Source organism: Hoplias malabaricus, unplaced genomic scaffold, assembly GCF_029633855.1.
Source record: "Hoplias malabaricus isolate fHopMal1 unplaced genomic scaffold, fHopMal1.hap1 H_3, whole genome shotgun sequence".
Taxonomy (NCBI): domain Eukaryota; kingdom Metazoa; phylum Chordata; class Actinopteri; order Characiformes; family Erythrinidae; genus Hoplias; species Hoplias malabaricus.
Window position 1 is genome coordinate 228,904 of NW_027101326.1, and position 23,038 is coordinate 251,941.

Consider the following 23,038-nt stretch of genomic DNA (forward strand, 5'->3'; position numbering starts at 1 on the left):
AGTTCCAGGTGACACCTAAAGGAATGAACGTTACAAAGCAAACAGCAACATTTCTTCAGCGGTTCAGTTTTGTTTTCTGCTGTTCCTATCGTTTCATGTTATTCTGATAAAAGAATGAAAAAGGATTTTGAAAGAGGTATTGATAAAAAGCAGCAGGGGATGTGTGGATGTATGTGTGTGTGTGTGTGTGTGTGTGCCAGGTATATATCACGTTGTGGGGACCAAATCTGTAAAACATTATATTGCAGTTATGGCTCTTCCTGAGCACAAGCGGACCTCCACACTGTATATTATTACATTTTTACAGCGAAGACGTGCTTTAAAGTTAAGCTTAGTTCATGGTTAGACGAGCAGTGTCGTTAGTTGTAATGAGAATATCTCCAGCGAATGAATGTAAGTCCAAGTAATGTCCCCATAATGCATAGAAACAAACTGATGTGTGGTGTGTGTTCAAGGCGGGCTTTCACTTGCAAAAAAGGGAAAAAAATAAAGAAAAAAGGGAAAGGAAAAACTGTTAACAAGACGAAGGCTAAGCTACCAGCCATGTAGCGTTAGGTGATGTTTGGAGAGAGAGAGAGAGAGAGAGAGAGAGAGAGAGAGAGAGGCAGAGAGAGAGAGAAACTACGAAGAATTTTGGAGTTGGTATGTATAATAGAATGCGTGTTTTTTTACGGAGTGTTGTGTTTATTCACCTAAACGGGGGGAGAGAGAGAGAGAGTGTGTGTATGTGTGAGAGAGAGAGAGAGAGAGAGAGTGTGTGTGTGTGTGTGTGTGTGTGTGAGAGAGAGAGAGAGAGAGAGAGAGAGAGAGAGAGGCAGGGGGCGGGGGTGTGTGGACTCTCTTCTTTCGGGACCTACAGGCTCCCTGATTGTGTTCTTGTTATTTTTAGAGGTGAGGACAAAAGAAAAAGGGGATTTTTGGGGGGTTTGCGGAAGAGGCCCGGAGCTCGCGGTGGACCGACGGGGGGCTCCCGGAGCTGGGCGCCGCTGGCTGCGGCTTTTGGAAGCGCGAAGAGCGGTGCAGCCACTCACTCGAGCCCGGGGACAAAACGCGCTCGCGGTGGGCCTCCCGCAGGTATGCGCCTTAACAAGGCCACTCTCACCTTCCCCTTCCACAGCGCGGAGCTCCGTGTCGGAGCAAAAAAAACGTTTTTCTTTTATCCTGTCTGAATGTGTATCATCATCACCACCACCATCATCATCCTCCTCCTGCAGCGGTGTAGCATAGCTTAGCCTAGCCGCATCATCAGCACGATTTTTTTTTCCTCCATCAGCTACAACAATGTCGCTTTGCTAATGAACACCTCCATTGCACATTTTAAAGCAGGGCTGCTTTTAGATGTGTTTAAGCCGCCGTGGCGCTTCGGGCAGTCAGAGAAAACCGTCTCCGCTGTAAATGCACGTTTTTCTCGGTGTGTTTGGTCGCGGGCAGATATTGTGTTTGTGTCTGAGAGAGCACCAGCAGCGTCTTCACAATAAGCACATAGAGGCTAACAGCTAAGGAGCTAATGCAGGATTTTTCCTAGAAAACAGCTGGCAGCTTTAGGTATGGGGCCACTTTGCTTTAGCAGGGGGTAAAAAAGAAATAAAACTGCCTCCAGTGTGGGCTCAACGCTGCTAATGACACACACCAAAGACTATGACTAATCCGACTGCCTTCACACAATCTTCACCCAGTGATCCAGATGAGAAGACCTGCTGGTGGTGTCTGCCTTGCTGTTTTGGTTCAGTTGTAACAGCCCATCCAGTTTGTCAGGATATAGATAACCCACAGATATTAGCTGAATATAGTGTATTAGGAGTTGTAGTTGAGGCTTTTGTAACATGCTTGGCAGATAATGCAGACTACCTTCTTCACCGGTGGACATCACTAAGGCATTTTAATTAGCTTTAGGATTGAGACTACTGATGACACACTCGGATGCCCATGATGGAGCAGCTGTGTTGAGGGCATCCTCTACCCCATGCGTGACCCTGAGCCGAGTCTACACAACCCCGAGTGAAAGGGGAAATCAAGGTAGAAAGTGTGTGCCCTGCAGTGGTTTGCCAAGTTTCAAGTGACTCTCAAACACATTTACAGCCAGTTTAAAATCCCCTGGTACTGATTAATTTCATTGCAAACCCTAACCGGGCCCTGGTTTTCCCACACACGTACAAAATAGTATAATCTGAATGTATATCCTACAGTAGTGCCATGTTTATTATGCTAGATGTCTCTTGGCCTTAGATACTATTGTCTGACATTTACATATTCATTACTGTTGTGGTGAAATTACGGATCTGAGAATATACTACAACCACAGGTTTCCTAACTGCTCTATGTTTGATTATTTCACAAATGTTAAGCTCCAACTCGCTCCTCTTTCTGCTTCAGTAAATGTCATCTGCCCTCCACATTGTTTAACTGTTGAGCACAGTTGTTTTCTGTAGGGTCATGTCAATAGTAAAAATGTTGATTGATTATTAAGCGAACCGCTGTCAGCTTGTGAGACTGCCATGATAGTGTTGTCAAGTAATAATAGTGTGCTGCTGTGCTGAAAACATTTACTTAAGAAGGCTGATTTTCAGAGAAAATAACACTGTTATTCTGCTGCAGCCTCACTGTAGCTGCAAGGCAGTGGCCATAAAGTAATCTACATTGTAGAAGAGACAATGGACACGTGTCAGAGGGCTGGTTCATGACTAATGACCCCATTAAGGTGCCTGAGCTTCTCATTAGGGCCTGCGCTAATTAAATACCCATTTACACCGACACATTATAGGTGCTACTGGCTTTGACATTTACCAAGTTGTATACTCAGTGGTGGGATTTCAGGATTTTTGACACATTATGCTTTTTTTGGTAAAAGTTTTGAAAATACTGCATTCTACAGTAGAACTGTTTTCTTTCATAGCACCTCACACTTCCCTCAAACTCTGACATAAAACAACCCCAGTCTCTCTCTCTCTCTCTCGCTCTCGGTAGGTAGGTAGGTAGGTAGTTTCCCTAAGTCAGTAAATATAGGATTTACTTTGTCATTCTGATTTTATGCTGCATCCTAAATGGAGTTCAGATACTTTATTTGCCCCACCACCTCGTCTGAGTTTATTCAGCGCTGGACCTGTGTTTAAATCAAACACCATGAGCATGGAAGTGTACCAGCTAAATTTGGTTAAAATCATAATGTAGAAGTACTTACAACCAAGCAAAAATGGCTGGAAAATAAAATTTCTTGTTCCACACTCCTGGGCACTCGCATTAAACTGAACTCTGGCTCATTCTCATTTAAAGGAACAAGCACTGAAACCTGTTGTTCTCAAAAGGGCTGTTGAGACAGGAGAACTGTGGATTGTTTGATTCTTGTGGTCCTTCTGCTAAATCATGTCACTTTAATTACGACACCAGGGTATTGTGTTAACTAGTGAATGGGGTATAATATGTCTCCTTACAGTAACAATCTATACAATCTTACATTGAAAAACGTGTCTCCATTTTTGTCCAATTTTAGTTTACTATATTATTTGAACACAGCAGCTGTCCTGTTAAAATGTCATGATGAATTGACCAATAGAAATAGAAGTGCTCCAAAATTACTTGGAATAAAATATTTGTATAATGTCTTCCATTCTTCTCCTGTGAATTTTTGGAGATGCATGTTTTATTTGGGCAGTGACCATATGAAATGTCAGTTTTAGAGTTTTTGCACTGAATTAGAATTTGTTGCAAGGACAGATGTCTAGTTCAGAGAGGCCTTCAGTGTCACACATTAAGTTAACAGATCATTGTAATTAATACAAATGTAAATCTAATTTGCTCATTTTCTTTTTCTTTCAGATTTTTACAAACCCCCTGTTAGGAAGAGACAATCGTGGGCCTTTTGGATCATGATGACAGATCGCACGTTTGAACCACGTGGTAGGAAAAGCAACCAGGCTGAAACCTGTGTGACTCAATCATTGTAATTACAGGGACTTTACTGGAATACACAATGAAAAACCCTGATGTATGACAGTTTTAAAGGGAAAATGTTTGGACAACGAAGAATTATGGGGACCAAAAATTTCTTTTTGTGACCATGAAACAAAAGAGATGAACAGCGTGAAGCTGAATGGAAATGCAGTTATAAAACATTTATCATAAAGGAACAATTAAGTATGTTTGTGGAATCACATGTGACCCTGAAGGCGAACTACGGTGTTTGGCAGTTTTGTCAATGAACTGTAATAATTAAAATTCCTGGCTCATGTTTGCTCTTTAACTGATCATAAGCGTTTTGTTACATGAGCCAAATTGTAACTGAAGATATCCTGGGGTGGAAAATGATCACCATATATCATAAGTGACTCTTTGGATCATTGAAGAAATATTAAGACACACAGTTGGCTACACTATATTTTTCAGCACTTAGCCTATTTCTCGGCTAAAAACTGGCTTATGTGTTTCATGTTTTCATTCACAATCTAGTGCCAAACTGCTATCACTGCACAATGGAATTTGACTCTTTTTTATCAGAATGGATGTGACAGCTTTTAAGTTTGTCACCATCAAATCCCTTTGTTATTAGTTGTTAGAGGGTTTTTAACTTTTTTGTTTACCAACGTGTTTCTACTACATATGTTGCTGCTACATTTGTGATTATTACATGCAAGAGCTACAGCCTGGTGAGCAACTTTTCTGCTGACGCAGTCACAGAATTCACGTGAGTGATTTTTCTGACATTTTAATTATTAGGTGAAGCAGACATTCCTTAGTGTGTAACTTTTGGCTCCTCTTCAGAGAAAAAAAGTCTTACTCTCCTCATCCAAAACACTAATATCACAAAAAATGCAGAACTTTTCCAACAGTCCAGCTCTTCCGCCTCCAGGGTTTCCTAACAGAGGCGGAAACATGGTTGGCTCTCCATATCCACCCCACATGTCAGACCCACAAATATCCCCAAGAACCACAGAAGAATATGCTGCCATGCAGCAAGCCCAACCAATCCTTCAGAGTCATGGGCAGCACCTACACCTGCGTGGTCAGCAGCAGCCAGGACAGGTATCAAGTATACATGGGTTTGGGTCTAGACGAGGTGTTGGAGAGTTGCCTCAATCCAGCAGCCATAGTGGAAGCACTAGCGCAATTTACCGGAAGGAAAGTATGGATTATTTTTTTTCGATGACTGGGAGAGATAGGAACAGAAGAGGCGGTGGGGTTTATGGAGCAGGATTTGGGTACCCAGGCATAGATGGGCACATACCTCATCAGTATAGACATTTATCTGTGTCAGGATCATCCTCCGGAATGGTGTCACCATATCCTATGGACTACAGCACCAGTGCTGCCACTGGGAGTGGCAGTGTTAATAGCAGTGGCAGTGGTTCGTTTTCTCCCTCCCAGCAGTTTAGTATTTCTCAGAATGCTTCAATGCAGCCAGCTTCAGGTGCAGAAATGCACCAGCGTCAACATAGCCAGAAATATCCCTCGCATCAAGGGTTGCATCAAGGTCATAGAGCCTACTCCCTCTCTGGACACAGGATACCTGCTCAGTTTGGCCACTACCCTCCTCTGAATACACCCACAGCACCAGCTGGAATGTACAACTCTCCACCACAAAGGTTTGAGGCCAGCAGTAGTGGCAGCATGGATTCCAAAATTAATAACTCTCCTACTCACTCCAATGCAAATTCCACTACAGCTCCAAACAACTCTGGGCATCAAGAGAATGTAGGACAAACTTTCACCTCCTCTAACCAACCTCCCTACTCACCTCAGTCACACCATGTTCCCAAGCTTGCCTCTCGACGCACTCCCCAGCTCACTGTTGGAGCAGGCTATGATGCCTCCTTGAAAATGCAGCATGCTCCATCTGGCCATGCACACCCTAAAAATCCACAGACCTCAAGTCCTGCTGCACCTCACCATGCCTCCCAGGACATATCCAAGTCTCCCATGCATTCCCAAAACCAGCAGACTCATATGAACCAAAACTTTAGCCCAATATCTAATCCCTCTCCTGCTCCATCTGCTGTACATTCTCCCAGCTGCAGCTCTTCTTCCTCCCCGCTCATGGGTGTTTCAGAGGGGCCAGTTAACTCTGCAGTTTCCCACTGCCTTTCATCACAGCCACCAGCACATTCGTCTCTCTTAAATCCTCGCAGCAGTCACAGCAATGTCAGGCCCTCCCAGAGCTTACCTCAACTTAGCCCAACTCCCAGTTCAAATAGCAGCATCAGCAGTTGTGGTAGCAGTGCAGGTAGTAAGACTGCTGGTATAAACCCAAATACAGTGAGCTCTGCCATAAATCAAAACAGAATGGGAGTAGGTTCTCGAGGTGGCCAACGGGAAGAAGGCTCATCTTCCCTGTATTCTCTGGACAAGCTTTCGCAAGATCCTGGTCTGAATAGTCTTAATGCCTTGACATCGCAAGTGGCAAATTTACCCCACACAGTCCAACACATGATGCTAACAGACACAGTGCTCTCACAGAAAAAAGGTAGAGATCAGCCTCACCCACAGCCACCAACTGCAAATCAGCAAAAGCCTCGAAATGCAAGTGTTGCTGGTCATATCACAGCAAATGAAGAAAGTGGAGATGTTTTAGAAGCTGAGCTATCGGAGGCAAGGAGGGACCATAATGAATCATCTGAACGTGAAAAAAGCAGACAAATAAGTGCATCTAGCTCTGAATCTAAGTCAGCCAACTACTATCAAACAAGTCAGACACAAACACAGATGGGCCAAAATCGTCATGGATTGCATTTGCAAGTGGACAGCAGAATCACAGATCCATCTGTAAAACAATCATTTAGTCAGGTTTCCACACCTTGTTCTCAGACGAAGACTCCAGAAACACAAACCCCATCATCATCATCTCCAGCCTCTGTTCCTCCTTTTGCTGATCCAAGTCCAAATGCAATTTCTTGCCCCCCTGCCCCCTCAGCCACATCATCCTCTGCTTCCTCTCCTTCTCACTCTACACGATCAAACTGTGTAGCTGATCCTGATCTTAGTCTTATTGATGATAAGAGTGCACTGAGAGACAAAATGACTTCACATATGAAAGATGAAAGAAACGCAGTAGAACAGGAAGAGCATTCCCACAAGGAAGAACTGGATAAGGTCAAACATACCCAAGACCTTGTCTGTGTAAAGGAGGAAGATTCAGTCTCAAATAAACAGAATAAGAACGAGAAGGATCTTAAGAAAAGCAACATGCATCATTTGAACAGTAAACATTTAAATACTTCTGAACAGTCTAATGTTGGAGCTGTTGGGGTTATTGTTTCTGCACGCTCTGAACAAAATCCTGAGGCAACTAAACAAGCAGAAGCTACATCTCCTCACTATGGTGGTCCTTCTTATCCTCACGGAAAACTTAATTATTCTGAGGAAAAGCATTCCATAAACATTTTTAGAGAATCTGGAAGTCATAATGGAGAGGGAGATGTCATCGAAGCCTACACAGCACACTATGATGTTTCTCCCAAAACTGAGTTTGGGCAGAATATGTCCTCAAACCACTGCCATGGAGGTTCTTTTAAATATGGCAGTCCTGAGTTACCATACAATGCTTGCATGGGTACAAAGAACAAGGGAAGGGCTGGACAGGTTGTTGGCCTGAGTGCAAATCGATACCAAGATTATAGCCAATCCCAATATAACTTTGGTTCTGTACCCAGAAAGGATTCTAATGTTCTAGGAGCAGTGGCCAGAAGTGGTGTAGCAGTTGGATCAAAAAGCCAAGATAATAATTCTCAGTTGCAGCAACCGTATCCTAGTCTTTTGCAAGAGGTTCTTCAAGGTTACCACTTAGATCGACGCTATGGTCGTCCTGAACAAGCATCTGGTGCTCATCACCAACCTAAAAATTTGTCGCAGCCACATTACCATACCAGACTCCCATATCGTATGATTGAAAATATGAGGTCTCATGGAGTAAGTCAGTCAGTAATGGCTAGTGCAAGTATTCATCATCAGATGGTCTCAGGAAAGACTCACACTCAAAATCAGAGTCAGGGACCAGATCATGAGATGGGATCGAGCCTTCTTCATCCTTCCTGGGATTCTGAAGCACAAAGGCCAAAAGTTGATCATGGAATCTCTTCAGAGAAGGGTGCAGCAAACACATCTCCCAGCTATTCCACTCACTTGCAGCAGTCTTCAGATCCCTCTACAGGAACTCCTCCTAAGCATATTAATTTAGCAGACTATTCCTTACCTCATAGGAAACCCTCAAATCTAGCTATTCCACCATCAGCTGTCCAGCAGTTACTTTTACAGGAAACTGATTCATTAGCTCCTAATCCAGAAAATCAAAACCAATCTCAGAATTTCTCATCCTCAGGAAGACGCTCAGTTATCTGTGATGTCTCTCCATCTAGACGGACAACTCCTGAGAGAGACAGGGGTACTTCTGGACCATCGGTAATTCAGAAGAACCTTTCGTCCTCTGGGCAGAATGAGCAAGGGGGTAGTAAGGAGGATGTAAAAGATAAAGAGCAAGAGCCAGAAGACACTTCTAAGGTAACTCCGGATGATCCTACGAAACAAACTGGAGAAGCACACAGTTCTGTGCTACCTAAGGAAGGACCTAATAAAACCTTGCATGCGCCCATAGATTTAAATTCAGACTTATACAGACACAGTGGTGGTAAAGGGAACAGTGAACCCCCAAGCAACTCTTCATACCATTCTCAACATGCATTGTCTTCTGATACTCTGACATCACCACCCAGACGCAAATCATATTCTCAGGCTGTTGATAGTTCTGGTTTTGCAGCTTATGGCTTTGGCGATACAGTGGAAGGGTCCAAAATGAATACTGCTCCTCAGTCTCACAATCCCTTCCATACAATGTCATCTCCGACTCACATCCCGCCATCAAGTAATAAATTGCCAGCATACTCACACCCTCTTTCTCTTCAGCATCCACACAGCATGGACGACAGGTTTGAATGGTCTGCTAACTGTAGCCGACCTAAAGACATTTCTGTCCTTCACAACTCTGTCCAGAGCTCGGAACAAAAGTGTAAAATCCAGTCCCCTACTGATGTCTTGTCCAGTCAGCATCACTTGCAAAGACAACACTCTTATCCTGGTTCTCACTATGATACTGGCTCCCAGTATGAAATGAAAATATGGGAATCCTATGCTGAAAGAGAAGGTGTTGGAAGTCAGCATCTACATTCTGGGGTTTCACATGAGTCTGCTGGTGCACAGACCGTTCCAACCAGTGGTCCTAAGCCTTTGGAGGCAGACATCTCACGAGGGATGACTGAAGAATCTGCCAAATCATTCCGCCCACAGACAGCTGCCAGTGCTCTTAGTTCAAGTGGACCCAGTGCCAGCAATTTGACCCCAAGTATTCAACAAGGACATCGTCCTACCAAAACTGGAGGGTCAGCTGAAACTAACCCATTAATATTAAGGAGGAGAGTCCGGTCCTTTATTTCACCAATTCCTGCCAAGAGGCAGCATCAAGATTTTTCCAGTCAGAGGAGTGGATTATCTTACCACTCTCCGGGACCACATTCTGAATCGAGACAAATAAATGAGAGTGATTCATCCAGTGTAGACCCCTGTGCCAAAATGTCCTCCCCCAATCTGCCGTATCAGACACCAAGCACTCACTCACCTCCACAAGGGAAAACTAAGGTTCTGCCACAGAGAAAAGGACGTGGTTTAAAACTGGAAGCAATAGTCCAGAAAATAACCCCAAATAAAAAGTCCAGTTATAATAATAGCCATGTAGACACTGATTACTCTGATGTATCACACTACAGCTCTGACATGCCTGATCCAGAGATTGGAGCACCTTTCTCTAGTGCTTCTCACAGAGAAGGAGGCTGTTTACCTTTATTTGATGAAACACATTCTTTAGATGATCTTTTGCCCTACAGAGCAGAAGATGCATATTCTTGTGATTCTCAAGTTGTCAAACAGAGTGCAACAGGTTCTACCAGTGGCAACCTAAGAAACCTTCCAACAGACTTTGACTTTGGGTTAGGCACTGCTGGGTCTGGAACAGGTTCTGGAACAGGTGAAGATGACAAGGATGAATTTACATTGTTGGGACCCTTACCCCCACCACCTCCATTACCTCGTCCAGTTCAAGGCTCCCCTCCTCCATCCTCATCTGCATTGTCTGATATACAACAATTCACCAATACCTATCAACAGCTGGAGACAAGGAGAGGAGAGCAATCTGCTGCTAACCTTCTAAGGCAGAAATTGCAGGAGAGTGGAATGGGTTTTGACGATTATGGTGGAGGGGATTTCTATGGATCGACCCCACCCCACAGTCAAAGTCCAGGACATCACCTTCTCTCTAGAGCTTCACAGCATCAGTTAGGCTCTACCAGGATGGCGATTTCAGACTCAAAGGCTGCAGAGAACATTGTTCCCAAAGGCTATTTCCCATCAGGCAAAAAGAAGGGACGACCAGTTGGAAGTGTCAACAAACAAAAACGCGCACAACAAGTTCAAGTGCAGAACGCCCCCACCATACCTCCAGCTCCTCAAACCCCTCCTGCTGCTGGTTCTACTCCTACTGTTGCTGCTCCTCAGAACACACCAAACCCTAGCACTGAAGGAGAATCCATCACAGATTCAACAGTACTTGATGAGAAACCTTGTCCCACTGTGGATCTTTCTGCCCAGACCCAGCCGATAAAGGTAGATGTAGAAAGTGAGGACAACCAACCTGAGGCAGATATGAAGCCAGTAAAACACAGGCAAAGAAAGGGGAAAGAAGGGAATGAAGAAACAGGTCCAAAAGGCAGGCAGAATCGAAGGAGAAGAGGTCTGACCTCTAAAGAAGAGCTGGATTCTCAGAGTGTCAGTGGAAGTGCAGGAACAAGTGGGCTTTTACAAGACACTAGAAAAAATGTTTTTTCTCCATACATTCATGTAGAAAGGAAGATAGCTGAAATTGGAGCTGTATGTACCATAGTCAATTGTGAGGAAGAGAAATCAAAAGGAGGAGGCAAAGGGGCTGGTTCTGCAGTTGATGGCACCTCAGTTGTTACTTTGGTATCACAGATGGTCAGAAAAGAAAAAGAAATTCAGAGGATTCAGGAAAAAGAAATTGTTGAGCAGACTGATTCAGTTCAGTCAAGAAAGTCACTTCCAACATCTGGATATGTTCTCCCAGGCCCTGTTATATCTGAGACTGGCCACACTGGTCGTTTCTTGTGCTGCCTATGCCAGAAATGGGCAAATTACAAGAATCTTGGGGATCTTTATGGTCCCTTTTACCCGGCTGAATATGCTGCCAAGTTCCCGAAGAACCAACCTCAAAATCGACAGGTCTTATCAAACACTGGGGCAGCCAGTGCTGGACCAAATTTGCCTGTTTCCACAGAATTAGTTGCCACAGATACACAGCTTCTTCATCCTCCAAACAAATCAGCAGACAGTGATTGCACCATAAGTCAAACTACAAACTCAACTTCCCCTGCAACTACTATTGGCACTGAATCCCCAGCAGTGGGTGAAGACTTGCCATGCCTCAGTGCCAAGACGAGTACTGAAACTTCCAAAATACCAGCAGAAAATTGGGATTTGACACCAGAAGTGGCACCCATAAATTTGAAACCTCTTGACCTGGAGGCTGAGCTTAACCAGAAAATACAACAGAAGGCAGAGGACATTCAGCAACGCCCACAACATAGAAAATTAACTTCTCATCCACGTTTTAAAAGGAGGCACAAATCCACAGAAGATTTGCCCCGCACTATTCCAATCAACAGTAAAACGTCACTGCCATTTCAACCTCCTCCACCCAGCCTAGACTCATTGGGTCCTTTGGCCCAACTAGCTCAACTTCCTCTGGTGCCCTTAGACCCTGAAGAGCTGTGGGTGCATGAGAGTTGCATCGTCTGGACTAGTGGAGTTTACCTGGTCAATGGAAAACTCTACGGCCTGCAGGAAGCACTCGATGGTGCCCGAGAAATGGTGAGTTAAACTAAAATATTTTATTTTGAAATCTCATTTGAATATTTTTCTCAGCTTTCCAGAAATATTCTAAATTTGTTTTTAAAAATATGTTTTTGAATGTGCTTTTTGTTAGAGCTGTTCTCATTGTGAAATGATTGGTTCCACTCTGGGATGCTACAGCAAAGGTTGCACACAAAGATATCACTACCTGTGTGCTATTGAAGCAGGTAAGGCATATGCACCTGGGTGAGAACCTGTGTATGCACCTCCTGATATTTTCTGAGAAATTATTCATAGGCATGCACCGAAACCACTTTTTCCCTTCCAGTACAATATCTTATGTTCAATTATCTGCCATTATCGAGTACCGATACCAACTCCATCTTAAGTGGAGTTGTAAGTGCCTATAAATCCAGATATTTATATTGCTATACTTACAGATTTTATTTTGTTTAAACAGTGTTCTGTATTGCTAACAAGATATAAGCTTAAATGTACAACATTTATTTCTTTATTAACTGCACATTAAAAAAAATTGAATGTTTCAGAGCCATAAACAAAAAAAAAATCTACAAAACTAAGCTTGACTGAACAGCTTTTTAAACTGTCATGAGAATATTTCCACGAATGTGGCTTCTTTGAGGTTGCTTGAATAAAGTCAGTGTTCTTTAGCATGCTGGGGCTACACTACACAACTTTTAGCCCGCTTTTAAATGTTTTTGCCTCGAAATCGCATTTCAGACCCGACTTTAGATGTAGTCGCGTAGTGTAAACTCTCCACCAACTCAACTCTGAAGGAGTCCTCCCAACAGTCAATGAGAACAGAGCATAGAAAGTAAACACTCACACATGCAATGGAGCTCTACAGTGGAGGACGGATTAAACGATAAAACTATGAACTACAATACATTACATAGAGCTGAATGCATGTCCGACTACCACTAATGTTTTGGAACCACTTAAGGTGGAACTATAAGCTATTCTACTAATCTCCAGCTCCCGCTGCGGTGTGTAGAGACTGCACTGACTATATTTTCCCATCCACGACCCAAATACATTTTTACATATTTTTCTTTGTGGATCTACACAAATAGCAGGGCAAACAATAACCGCAGCGAGTAGTATGTCCGTATTTATCTGTCTCTCCTAGGAAACGTGAGTTGTGTGTTTGGTTGGGGAGTTTGGGGTTATGTAGTGTGTTATCTGTAGTTGTGTAGTGGGTGTGAAATTTTTTCAGTCTCCATAAATATCGCCAAAAATCGTTATGTAGTGTGAAATACCCGGTCTGTTTATAATCTGCCCCAACATTAAGTTTGAGCTGCATCTAGCGGCACGGATGTGTGTCAGTATCTGCTTTATGGGGTGTACCCAAAAAAGTGTCATGTGTACTACATGTAGGAAAGTAGTGGTAGTGAGTAGTGGGCCATTTCCAACACACCTGTGGTATCGGTGCTCTCTCTAGCTGATACGATAGTGTTTAAGTGCCAGTATCGGCATTGGTGTAGTACTAATTATTGAAATAATGTGGCTTTAACCATAAAACTTAAACCTTTGAGTAATCACTGAAGTCTAAGACAAGTTGCTGTACTAATGGAAAAATAATACATGCGAATTCTTGTTTGTTTGTTTTCTATTTTAAGACTGCTGTCTAAATGAAGACAATTTTTCTTTGAGGTGTCCAAAGCACAAGGTAAGACCAACATGGTTTATTGTTATTAGATGGGATTGTTTTACCTATACAGCTATTAGCACATCATGATTTTTTTAACTCCAAGTGAATGTTACATATATTTGCTAGGGCTTATAGATATTCAATAAAGGTATTTTTGTTATATCTGTCATTAAGTTAGTTCCATAGACATTTAAACAAAAAGAAGAAAAAAGACATCATATTTGACACATGGACTTGTGAGTTCTTACTGAATATTGTTGTCACTTGCTTGTTGCTGCATTAAGACATTCAACCTGAAGCTATATAAGAGAAAGAAAGAACCGTGCATTAATTTTATACAGAAATGCTGCCAGGTACTATGGGACCAAGCTTCTCTTCTATGGTCTGAAAGACAGTGGAAAAACATGGTCAGATGGGTCCACCTTTAAAGAGACATCATCCTTTCTGTACAAAAGACGAAAGGGAATATCCAGACTCTTATCAATAAAAGGTGCAAAAGCCAGCATCTATCATGATATAGGGTGCTTGAATGCCAATATCATGAATGGCTTGCATATGTTTGAACGTACCATTGCTGTGGAGGTGTATATTGGGATTTTAGAGAGATGTGATGTCATCAAGGTAGCATCTTTTTCTGGGAGATCAGGTCTCATTCTGTACTCGCTACCATAGAGTATGTGGATTTGATCTCTTTTCCAGACCTGTCCTATGGCTTGTCATGAAGAGGAGAATCAGACCGTAGGTGACCACAGACAGTTTATCTGCTGAAGTCTTATGTCTAGCAATAACGAAACAAAAATTTCACATGAAGAATTTATTTTATTCTCAGTTCCCAAATGATTACAAATTGTAAATGTAGCGTAGTATCATTGTATTCATGCGTTAATCCCAAATTGTTTGTTCATATTAAACATTGATTTGGAATTTTAAAATACAGTAAGGTACTCTGTGAAGTTGCTGGTGGTAATTTCTTTGTACTTGGGTCAGATACTTCTATTGCACTTTACCAAAATTGTGTTTGTTTCGTATATAAAAAAGATATTTAGTAACATTTTAGATTCAGACTTCAAGATTTCCAGTGCCCAATTCTATCAGTCCAACAATGATGTGTGTAATCATCACATTATTTTGCATAGTTAACCACAACAAACTGCATTGTCTTATTTGCCCATATTTGACTCCAAAATGTTTTTGACCATTTATACAAAAAAAAAACATGTATCTCCAGAGGATCTCCAAATTTCATGAAGAATGGACCAATAGAAAAGCTCCAAAACAGCTTGGTATAAAATCTTTTTAAACTGACTTCCAAGGTTGAGAAGGTTTTTTTCCAATCTAGAAAGTAACTCATTTGGAGATGCATATTTTTCTTTGCTCAGCAACAACACATTTTGGTTTTGATTTTCAGAATTCTTGTTTGTGTATATTTCTTTTCAGTTCCCCATGAACAGCAGACCAGCCAAGCCTGTAGCTACATATTTGGAGCAATCAGAAAGAGGCTGAAGACACACTTTCATAAGGCGATCAGTTGTAGGTAAAATTTATTGGTCTTAATTGATTGTGTTTTCCTCATACAAGTATTTTGATTTATGGAGCAATTCCTGACTGTTTTGATGAGCTATGAAGCTATGGACAATTGGGGGGGTCTCTCTCTCTCTCTCTCTATAAATATATAACAAATTAACATAAACTCACATTGATCCTGTTTTAGTAGAAAGAGTGCAACCCCTGCTGCTCTATTAATGCAACTTAATGGGCCCAAGGTTATATTAGAGGGAAGAGTATCCTGAAGAAACGCTATTAAATAAAGATTATTTGAAAATGAATTTAATGGTAATGTCTGTAGATGTTTGTTTAGAAGCTCTGTGTCTTTTAAGGTGGAACGATATATTTGAGCGGGAAAAACAACTGTTGTTTGTACATGGCTGAAGTTTAACATGTCTGTACATTTTTATTCACTGTTTGAATTACCGCAGAAACTCTTTTGTAACTTAATTTGTTTTGATTCTTTAGCACTTTCAGTCTGCGTTTTTCATGCAATTAGTACTCTCATGAATTTAGAGTCAGTTCCATCTACACCAGAGAGCCAGTATTACCCACGTATGAAGCAGGAATAGAGGTGCATCTCAATAAATTATAATATAATCAAAAATGTATTTATTTCAGTAATTCAATTCAAAAAGTGAACCTCATGTATAGATTGATTACAAACAGAGTTATCTACTTCAAGCGTTTATTTCTTTTAATGCTGATGATTATAACTTGCAGCCAATGAAAACCCAAAAGTCATTATCTCAGAAAATTTGAATAATCAACACAAAGCACCTGCAAAGGTTTCCTAAGCCTTTAAAATGGTCTGGTTCAGTTAGCCACACAATCATGGAGAAGACTGCTGACTTGACAGATGTCCAGAAGGCAGTCAGTGACACCCTTCTGCTGTATCTAAGCATATTAATGGAAAGTTGAATGGTAGAAAAAGTTGCACAAGCATCAGGGATAACCACAGCTTTGGAAACTTGTCATGAAAAAGCATTTTTTGGGGGAGATTCACAAGGAGTGGACTGCTGCTGGAGTCAGTGCTTCAAGAGCCACCACACACAAACGTATCCAGGAGAGTGGCTACAACTGTCGCATTCCTTGTGTCAAGCCACTCATGACCCAGAGACAACGCCAGAAGCGTCTTACTTGAGCCAAGGAGAAAAAGGACTGGACTGTTGCTCAGTGTCCAAAGTCTTGTTTTCAGATGTTGCATTTCGTTTGGAAATCAAGGTCCCAGAGTCTGGAGGAAGAGTGGAGAGGCACACAATCCAAGCTGCTTGAGGTCTAGTGTGAAGTTTCCAAAATCAGTGATGGTTTGGGGAGCTGTGTCATCTGCTGGTGTTGGCCCACTGTTTTATATCTAGTCCAAAGTCAGCGCAGCCTTCTACCAGGAAATTTTAGAACAAATCATGCTTCCCTCTGCTGACAAGCTTTATGGAGATGCAGATTTCATTTTACCCATACCTGCTTTAATAACCACGGTATCACTGTGTTTGATTGGCCAGCAAACTTGCCTGACTTAAACCCCATAGAGAATCTATGGGGTATTGTCAAGAGGAAGACCAGACCCAACAGTGCATAACACCTCAGCAGTGCCACAGGCTGATCGCCTCCACGCCACACCGCATTAATGCAGTAATTCATACAAGGAGACCTGACCAAGTATTCAGTGCATATAAGGTACATACTTTTCAGTCAGTAATTTCTGTATTAAAATCATTTTTCAATTTGGTCTTTTATAATCTACTTTTCTGAGATAATGGGTTTTCATTGGCTGTAAGCCATAATCATCATTAAAAGAAATAAACACTTGAAATAGATCACGGGGACCAACGGTCTTTTAAACCTTATTCCTTGAATTAGTAAGAAATAACATGTTTTCTGACTCTCAATAAACACAAGTTAGGAACTCAAACTCCACTGTATTTATTTGTTTGACGCTTTCATAGAGCTGCTGCTTAGCCTTTAAAGGTGACATTCACGATTGTAATCAAAAAACACTTTTTATAAAATTCATAAGATGTTTCCTCAACATTTGCTAGCTCTGTCTGTTTGCAGGATGGAAACATGTCTAATGTGTTTACGAAGCCCTGGTGTCAGTAAACGGGTAAAAAATTAAGTGGCTCTGTCTGTTATGCTAGGTTTCCTCTCTGTTGGCTCATGGCAGAAAAATGGCACAGATAGATCAGGATATTGCTTTATTCCTGCTTCTTAAGTTCGTTATATTGATTTATTTCTGCTGTTTCAGATTATTTCAGTAGGAAAACATTCTAAATTTGGGAGACTGCCAACTGCATAAAAGTAAACAAACCAAAAGTGCTACAAAACTAAACGACTGAAGTTACAATTGAGTTAACAGTGAATAAAAACTTTCAGACAAGTTCATCTTCAGCCACGTACAAACAAGTCCGTTTTCTCCTCAAACTGTTCCACATGCTTCTGAACATCAACAAACCAGAGGAGGACAGTTCCCCACAATCGTAGACGTTCGCTTTTAATACGTCTGTGACATGCTTGGGTCTGCATGAAGTTCTACTGTGCCTGCACTTGACATAATGAGAAGGAACTTCCGGATGTCTCATTTTATCCCACATTTGCTGACTTAGGCAGCCCACACAAGACAGTTTTAACTTTATCAAAACACAGTGTGCAATACACTGCAATACACTTTCTATTGGTGCTACAAATGGGTGCTACAGTAGTATTAACTCCAGTACAGTTTTTAAGGAGCAAACTTCAGGTGTCTGATATGCCCTGGCAGATCAATCAGTACATCAAGTATATTGAAAAATATTGTTATATTTTGCCGTGGTATAGTGGGGCATCAGGCAGTGTTGCTGTCATACAGCTCCAGGGTCCTGAGGTTGTGGGTTCAAGCCCCACCTTGGGTCGCTGTCTGTGAGGAGTTTGATGTGTACTCCCTGTGTCTGCGTGGATTTCCTCTGGATGTTTCCTCAGTGTGTGAGCTAATGTATGACTGTGTAGTGTCCTGTGATGGACTGGCATAGACCCGCTAAGACCCACCACGATCCTGAACTGGATAAGTGGTTACAACGAATGAATGAATAAATTAATGATTTTAAATGTTGTTAGTTTTTATAAACCCTTGGTGTTTTTTGGACAGACTAGCACATCCACTCTTTAGACAGACAGTTTGAAGGCTGAATATTGTGTTAGCCAAGTTCTTGCAATCTAAAGTTTCCACTCTTTGAAAGCGCAGTTCAAAAATTCAGGCATGAATGAGTTTTTGAACTGCAATTTCAGAGAGAGGAAACTTTAGCGTGCAGGGACTTGATTAACACAACATGCAGCCTTCAAACTGTCTGTCTAAAGAATGGATGTGCTAGATTTTGGGCTAAGGATTATTTAAAACTTGAGCCTGTATTTGATCACACAAGAAAAACATAGTAAAACTGACAAATACCTTAAATTCGCAGGTTTATTACGTGCTAGTTATTATTTAGTAAAATAAGACATTTTAACACGCATACAACTCTACACATTTATTTTATCTCCCTTCCAAAAAAAACAAGGCAATACCAGCATTTTAACTTGGATTTAATCAAGATTAATCACAGAATTTTGTAGTGATTTAACACAATTTCAACTTTAAATTTATTGACACTGCTAGTAAAATCATAAGCCGTTAAAAACGGAAGCCTAGACCCTTCAGCAGATCCTTGATGTTTAATTTGTTCATTATACAGTAATGGTAAGTCCCTAGATCTCTGCTCTTACTTCATCAGTTGAAAGTGACCCAAAAAGTGAAGTACATATTGAACCAATAATGGGGAAAACAGAAAACAATCACAAAGTAATACTGCCCTGCTTCTCACTTCTTTCACGTGACTACAGTGTACCGTTAACATGCACGCCTTCCAAAATGTGTTAGGCTTACGTCCAGTCTCATCACATCCACACAAACAAGAGCGAATGAAGGAGAGAAAATCGCAAACAATGGGAACGGGCAATTAAGTTCTTAATTGAGCTTATATCTGAAGTCATCTCACGTTAGAGTTATCTCACTAAACCCAGGGCGGTGAAATGCTAGGTTCACACAGCAGGTAAAAGTGGCCCAAATCCTATCTGTTTTTCATATGTGACACGGATATGTCCTTTTGTGTGTCTGTTTTTTATAAATAATATGTTTTTATTGCATTCTCTATATACAACACAAAACAGAACAGACCAGCTCAGGATATTACATGACCTAATAAGTAATGACAAAAGAATAAAATGAAAAACACGTAATGGACACGCACTCATAAATCCATGTAATATTACAGTAAACAGGACAAAAACTAGCTCGGACGATTTGGAAATCCACTGTATTAAGGAGAATGCCAACGTAGAGCCTATGTGGTGTAAATAGGGGTCCTAGTCTTTATAAAAACTGTCTACTGAAGAACGACGCATTCACAAAATGTATTCATTAAGAATACACTCCATAATAAGATTGTACCGTGATTTAGAAGATGGAACAGCATCCTTGATTCACAAGTCTAGAATGTTCTTCCTAGCTGTGAAAATCAACTAATTTAACAGTCTTTCATGCTCAGAATATACAACGTGACAGTCAGGGAAACCAAAAATGAGACGGTGTCCTGCTGCATTGGCACCCTGTTCATGTTTTAATATTATTTTATGTGTTAAATTTACCCTCTGTTTTTAACATAGTAATCATTTGGGGGGGGAAAGTAAAGGATACTTTTTGCGATTTCATTCCTGCATTTAAACAACAAAAGCACAAAATCCTGTTTCATCACGAAAGAAGATTTGGGCCACATTTACCTTCTGTGTGAACGTAGCCAATGTCAGCATTATCACAGCAGATTACTTCTAACAAAAAAAGACTACCGTTTCCCCCCAGATTATCCAACTGTGTTTCTATGTCTTCTTTTCATAATTCATAATCATTTGCATAAAGTGACATAGGAAAGAGCAATGCAACATGTGGTTATAGCACATATCGCAAATGACAAGCCAGAGCAACTGAATTGATGTAATGGATCAGTGATGTTGTTTTGTTTATATATTTACTACAGCGATCCCTCGTTTTTGGCGGGGGATGCGTTCCAAGACCAACTGCGAAAAATGAATTTCCACAAAGTAGAGGACAGATATTTTTTGTATGTATTTAACGAGTATTTGGACTTTTAAACCCCTCCCTGTTACTGTTAACAACCCACCCTTCGCATTAAACAGTCGTTCTATAATGTTTTTCAGCTGGAACTACATGTGATATCCTCCCATGTTTCTTTAATAGAGTCATTCCTAAGCTGTGATTTAGCGTCAGTAAATTTCACTCGGATGTGGACATGAACAGCACATGTACTGTACGTAAGAAACACTTGTAAATGATATATTGTGTCACCTACAGGCCCAGTCTAATACATGGGAATAATAAAAACGCCCCCTTGAAAAAACTCGTGAAGTAGTGAATCCGCGAAAGATGAACCACGAAGTAGCGAGGGATTACTGTGTGTGTGTGTGTGTATATATATATATATATATATATATTTTTTTTATAGGAGGTCCTCGGGTTACGTTAGTCCTGAGTTACGATGTTTCTTGGTTACGACACATCTCCCATTTACTCTATAAAGCCTTGTTTCGACTTAAGTGGTTTTGTGTCGTAAACGTCGTAATGTGAACTTCGTGTGTGTTGTGTGCGGCGCGGCGGAAGAATACACGGTTACGCGGCTCAGGACCGAGGAGGATAGGTGTTAGGATAGGATAAGTGCTTACAGTATGTTATTTGCGTACAGTATTTACGTATGTTCCGACTTACACCAAAAATCAGTTTACGACGCGACGTTGGAACGGATCAATGTCATAAGTCAAGGACCCCCTGTGTGTGTGTGTGTGTGTGTGTGTGTGTATATATCAGTCAGTGCAGCCAACAAAATGGTTTAGGATGTAATTACTAAACCTATGTATTTACCAGACTAACAGGCTTATGATTTTTTTGTTTTGTTAAATTGAGTTGACATTTGTAAACGGACTTTTAACTAAATTGTCTATGTTTGGGTTTTTTTTGCAGACAGCAAGAATGATGGCGAAGGAGGACAGAAACTCTGGGAGACCAGTGAATTTACAGATGGGATTATTGACTTTTAATGGATAAACTGGTTTTAAGAACACTAATGACTTAAAAAAAAAACTGACACGTCAAAAGAAAAACAAAACAAAAACAAGTTTTGTTAATTATCTACCTGTACCATGGAAAAAATGAAGAAAAAAAACAAGGAGAAAAGAAAAGATCAACACTACATGGAAAAAGGACACAAATACAGACAGTGCTGGATAGAAACTCGGAGCAAGCTTTCCGTTTGTGGAGATACATTTATATTCTTTGACTTTAATTCCATTGTCATTATCATGTTACTGCATTATATTGTTTTAGCCCAAACAGTGTTTCTGACAGTTCTGAGAACAAGCAGGTCTTTCTGAGGAAGACTAGCGGAAATGGGCAGAGAATCTGCAAAGACTTTTGTTGTAGAGTTATGGTAGTATTATTCATGTTATTATTTTAATCACAGTTTTTTTTTAATCAGTATTTTACTCTCCAGTGGAAGTGGAGCTGTCTGTTTGGTCACACTCTCCGTTATTGTTTGTGCAACTGGATGGAGAAAGAGGACGGATAATTTTTTCTTCGTTAAGACATCATTCCTTCACAAAGATGGAGCTTTCTTGGTGACATCACACAGAATGTCGGGGTCCTGTTGCCACAGAAACATTGTTGCCGTGGAGAACAGACATTTATTGCCTTCGAAGGTGTGCTTTTGTGCGTGTCTCTGTGTGTGTGTGTGTGTGTGTGTGAAAGAGAGAGAGAGAGAGAGAGAGAGAGATAGAAAGTGAGTGAGTGAGAAAGAGAAAGAGCAGGCTTTGCTGCCTATGTGCCTGTGTTCTTATTTTTCATCACCAGGTTTTTACAGTGGAGTAAACTTCACAGGAGTATCACAGACATGAGATTTTCCAGGAGAAAAAAAAAACAAGTTCACTTCAGATTTTAGGGTGAATTAAAGTGAAAGGCTGAGGATGGAGAATTCCCAGGTTTCTCTGGTAAACCCCTTTTGGACTAAAGGGTTTAATCGTTCAGCCTCACGGACTGATCATCCACTGACATTTGTTGCCATAAAAAGAGAGGTACATTTCCACCTGGTGTTACGATCATTTTTTATTCTTGTAAAAAAAAATCAGAACAAAAAATAATGACCATATGAAACACATTGTACTACAAACCTGTCAATATGTATATGCTTCATGAATACAGGTCCTGAACAGAGAACAGACGTGTGTTTTTCCTCTGCATGTGTTGTCTGATGAGAAACAGCCCTCTGGCGGTTAAGGTGAGGTATTGCAGGGCTATTAATGGGTGCAATGAATAGGTGAAATGCTTATAATAAACAGTACAGGGTTTCTCATTCAAACTGGATAGACCTAAACTGAGGATTGTCTGGAAGGGACATACGTTAGCTGTTCTTCAATCCCTGATCAACCATATCATTACGTCCACAACCTTGTTTCTGCACTGTCCGTTCTCTCAGCTCCACTGACCACACAGGAGCACTTTGTCAGTTTACATTTGCCCTGTTCTTCAATGGTCTGGACCCCAAGACCACCACCTGTGAGGGTGATGTGTTAGTGTGTGTTCCGCTGGTACAAATGGATCAGACACAGCAGGGCTGCTGGCGTTTCTTAGCCACTCCGTGTCACTGCTGGACTTAAAATTATTCACCTAACCAGCCAAGAGCATCCCGTGTCCACTGCTGAAGGACTAGAAGACGACCTACACAAACTGTCCATCTAGGTGGACTGACAAGGTAGGTGTGTCTAACAAAGTGGACGGTGAGTTTGAAAGCTCCAGCAACACTGCTGTGTCTGATCCACCTGTAACAATGCAATTGACACGCACCACCACGTCAG

General features: G+C 41.3%; 1 protein-coding gene across 4 annotated transcripts; it reads left to right on the top strand.

Annotated features, from left to right (window-relative positions):
• The first annotated feature begins 862 nt into the window (after positions 1 to 862).
• On the top strand, positions 863 to 22,457 carry LOC136686047 (transcription factor 20-like). 4 transcript variants are annotated; one of them, XR_010800275.1, is made up of 7 exons: positions 863 to 1,074; positions 3,814 to 11,916; positions 12,032 to 12,125; positions 13,539 to 13,588; positions 15,008 to 15,100; positions 21,153 to 22,258; positions 22,386 to 22,457. XR_010800275.1 is itself a non-coding variant. In XM_066659529.1 (6 exons), exons 2-5 carry the CDS (start codon positions 4,804 to 4,806, stop codon positions 15,071 to 15,073), a joined length of 7,323 nt encoding a protein of 2,440 aa, XP_066515626.1. In that variant the 5' UTR covers positions 863 to 1,074; positions 3,814 to 4,803; the 3' UTR covers positions 15,074 to 15,104; positions 21,153 to 22,358. The 4 variants fall into 4 exon arrangements, 3 of the variants coding, with proteins under 3 accessions (XP_066515626.1, XP_066515624.1, XP_066515625.1); XM_066659529.1 differs by lacking the exon at positions 22,386 to 22,457 and having other exon boundaries at positions 15,008 to 15,104; positions 21,153 to 22,358; XM_066659527.1 differs by lacking the exon at positions 22,386 to 22,457 and having other exon boundaries at positions 21,153 to 22,358.
• The last annotated feature ends 581 nt before the right edge of the window (positions 22,458 to 23,038 follow it).